This window comes from Mandrillus leucophaeus, unplaced genomic scaffold (assembly GCF_000951045.1).
Source record: "Mandrillus leucophaeus isolate KB7577 unplaced genomic scaffold, Mleu.le_1.0 Scaffold230, whole genome shotgun sequence".
Taxonomy (NCBI): domain Eukaryota; kingdom Metazoa; phylum Chordata; class Mammalia; order Primates; family Cercopithecidae; genus Mandrillus; species Mandrillus leucophaeus.
Window position 1 is genome coordinate 203,471 of NW_012102366.1, and position 3,225 is coordinate 206,695.

General features: G+C 43.0%; 1 protein-coding gene across 1 annotated transcript in view; it reads left to right on the plus strand.

Moving 5' to 3' along the window:
- ADGRE3 (adhesion G protein-coupled receptor E3) overlaps positions 1 to 2,934 on the plus strand; it is an 86,702-nt gene extending 83,768 nt beyond the window's left edge. The window contains exon 13 of the mRNA XM_011981810.1: positions 2,702 to 2,934. Coding sequence (XP_011837200.1) covers positions 2,702 to 2,737 — 36 coding nt within the window. The 3' untranslated portion in view covers positions 2,738 to 2,934. The remainder of the gene's footprint in view (positions 1 to 2,701) is intronic.
- The last annotated feature ends 291 nt before the right edge of the window (positions 2,935 to 3,225 follow it).

Here is a 3,225-nt window from a genome sequence, read left to right on the forward strand (position 1 = left end):
GAGCCAAGATCGCACCATTGCACTCCTGCCTGGGCAACAAGAGCAAAACTCCATCTCAAAAAAAAAAAAAAAAAAAAGAAGCCAGGTGTTGTGGTGTTGTACTCCCAGCTACTTGAGAGGCTGAGATGGGAGGATCGCTTGAGCCCAGGAGTTTGACACCAGCCTGGGAAACATAGGGTAGCTTTGAGGAGCTAGTCTGAGTACAAACTCGCTTTCCTGGAGGGTATGAGGAAGAGTCCTTTTCCTGATAACCTGGTTTGAGTTCCTCATTCTTGTTATATTTTTCCTCAGTGACTCCTCTCTACTCACTAACAGCACTTAGGCTGGTTTTCATATGTATTCTTGTTGTGCAAAGATGTATGAGTAAAACATATCAAGAACCAATGCAATCTAACACAGACTCCCACTGGGGGAAATTTACAAGCATAGGCATAGCAGAGTGATCTTCTTCACTCCAAATGCCCCCTGTACATAAAGATGTGGATGTGAGCCCCACAGAGTGAGGGAACGCCATGGAAGAGGCTCCAGGATACGGATTCTGCCCCAGTTGCTCTGCATAATTACAGAGGATGAGTGCAGGGAATCGTGGGACCTTCCTGGGGGAGGAAATGGCCCTGTTAGAAAGACGATACTTCTGGAATCTGGTTGCTGGTATTCTGTTCTTCCATTGCACTAACTCAGGCTCAGTGTACCACAGAATGAGCTTCCTGCACTATGTGACATTTCGTTCCATATTTGGCTTTTTGAATAAATGACAGAATAGACGTTTAAAAAGAAGCTGGGCATGGTGGCTCACACCTGTAATCCCAACACTTTGGGAGGCCAAGGCAGGAGGATCACTTGAGTCCAGGAGTTTGAGCCCAGCCTGGGCAACATAGTGAGACCCCTGTCTCTTCTTTTCTTTCTTTTTTTTTTTTTTTTTTTAGACAGAGTCTCATTCTGTTGCCCAGGCTGGAGTGTAGTGGTATAATCTCAGCTCACTGCAACCTCCGCCTCCTGGGTTCAAGTGATTCTCCTGCCTCAGCCTCCCCAGTAGCTGGGATTACAGGTGCCCACCACCACACCCAGCTAATTTTTTTGTATTTTTAGTCAGATGGTGTTTCACCATGTTGGCCAGGCTGGTCTCGAACTCCTGACCTCAAGTGATCTGCCCACCTTGGCCTCTCAAGTGCTGAGATTACAGGTGTGAGCCACTGGGCGTGGTGGCAGGCATCTGTAATCCCAGCTACTCAGGAGACTGAGGCAAGAGAATCACTTGAACCTGGGAGGCAGAGGTTATGATGAGCCAAGATTGCACCATTGCACTCCAGCCTGGGCAACAAGAGTGAAACTCTGTCCTTAATTATTCTCAACAAGAGTAGAAGTGCTGACTGTTGACTGTGACCTATGAAAGATTTCCCAGATAATCCAAAATAATTCCCAAAGCTGCCAGCATTCTAGATACTGGTTCTCCATAATGGAATAAGGGAAATCGTTTTTATTATTATCACTTAACATTGTGGAAATTGAATAATATGAGTGTATCTTTGGATGGGGAAAATATCAAATATAACCTGGGTAATAGAGTGAGACCCTGTCTCTATAGAAACATCAAAGAATTAACCAGGTGTGGTGGTGCATGCCTGTAATTTCAGCTATTTAGGAGGCTGAGGCAGGAGGATTGCTTGAGCCCAGGAGGCAGAGGCTGCAATGAGCCAAGATCATACCACTGCACTCCAGCCTGGGTGACAGAGCAAAACCCTGCCTAAAAAAAAAAAAGGAAAAATTATATATATACATATATATATATGCATATATATACGAATCTCTATTTAAGGAATATATTAGCTTTGGCCAGACATGGTGGCTCATGCCTGTAATCCCAGCACTTTTGAAAGAACAAGGTAGGAGGATTGCTTGAGGTCATGAGCTTGAGACCTGCCTGGGCAACAAAGTAAGACCCCGTCTCTATAGAAAAATCTCTGTGCTTCTATTTTTTAGGCACAAAGTTTGAGTAAAAAGCTAATGAAACTCTTCTTCTATGGACAAATTTGACCTTGGGTTAACTTTCTAACTCTGCTCCCAAGAAACTTGATAAAGTTGGAAGATCAGTTAGGTTGCTGGGCAATGTTCCCTATGGGAAAAATCATGCTTGACTTGTAAATTGCATCTGTGAATGAACCATAAATACCAGGAAGGAAGACATAACTTTGAACTTCTTGCACACAGCTCTTATAACTAGGCTAGGAACCGCTAACCTCATAGGCTTCTTCAGGAGATGTTGGTTCCTCTGTGGAGCTTGGGGCTGCTAAACCGAGCTGTTAGTTGCGGGGTGCAAGGAGAATATTTGTTGACTTCTACAGTGTGTCAGGCACTATGTTAGATAACAGGCATTCAAAGAGGAACAAAGCCAACAAGACTCTAACCTTTCTTCATAGACAAAAAACATCCAGGGGACTGAAATTCCAGAGTGGAATATTATGTCTGAAAATTTATCAAAAAGAATAATTCTTCCTGCTGAATTTTTGATAAGTCTTCCCACTCTAAGCCAAAGAAGACCACATCTGCCCTAGGATTTTTAAATGCTAGGAGATCATGCCATCCTTGCCTGCTGGTTCAAGCTGGGTTTAAATCACTCCTGCTCTTTCTCCATGTTGTTGATTTTTGTTTGTTTGCTTTATTTTACCCTTACATCCACCTTTAATCTAAACCTCTTTTATAGGGGGATGTTTTTCCAGGACAAGTGAAGAGAAAATAATAGAACTAGAACATTCAACTCCATATGGAAAATCATACCCATGGATCTTTTTGGCATTATGAAGAATGAAGCTAAGGACAAGGGACTTCATTAGACATATCATCCTTGGAGAGGAAGTAATCAACCTTTACTTCCCAAAGTGTTTGTTCTGCATAATAGGCTCTCAAAAAATGTGTGGTAAATTGCATTTCTCTTCACTATGCTGTATTCTGTCAATGCTTATCCCTGGAAACCCAAAACGTGACCACTGCAAATATTTCCTTGACTTTTTGTAAATGAAGAGGTCCTTTACCTCAAGTTCTTAGTCCCACTCATCCTAAACTTGCCCCCTTTTTTTTAAGACAGGGTTTCACTCTGTCACCCAACTGGAGTGTAGTGGTGTAATCATAGCTCACTGCAGCCTCAAATTCCAGAGTTCAAATGATTCTCCCGCCTCAGCTTCCCAAACTGCTGGGATTACAGGCATAAGCCACTGCAACCAGCCATAA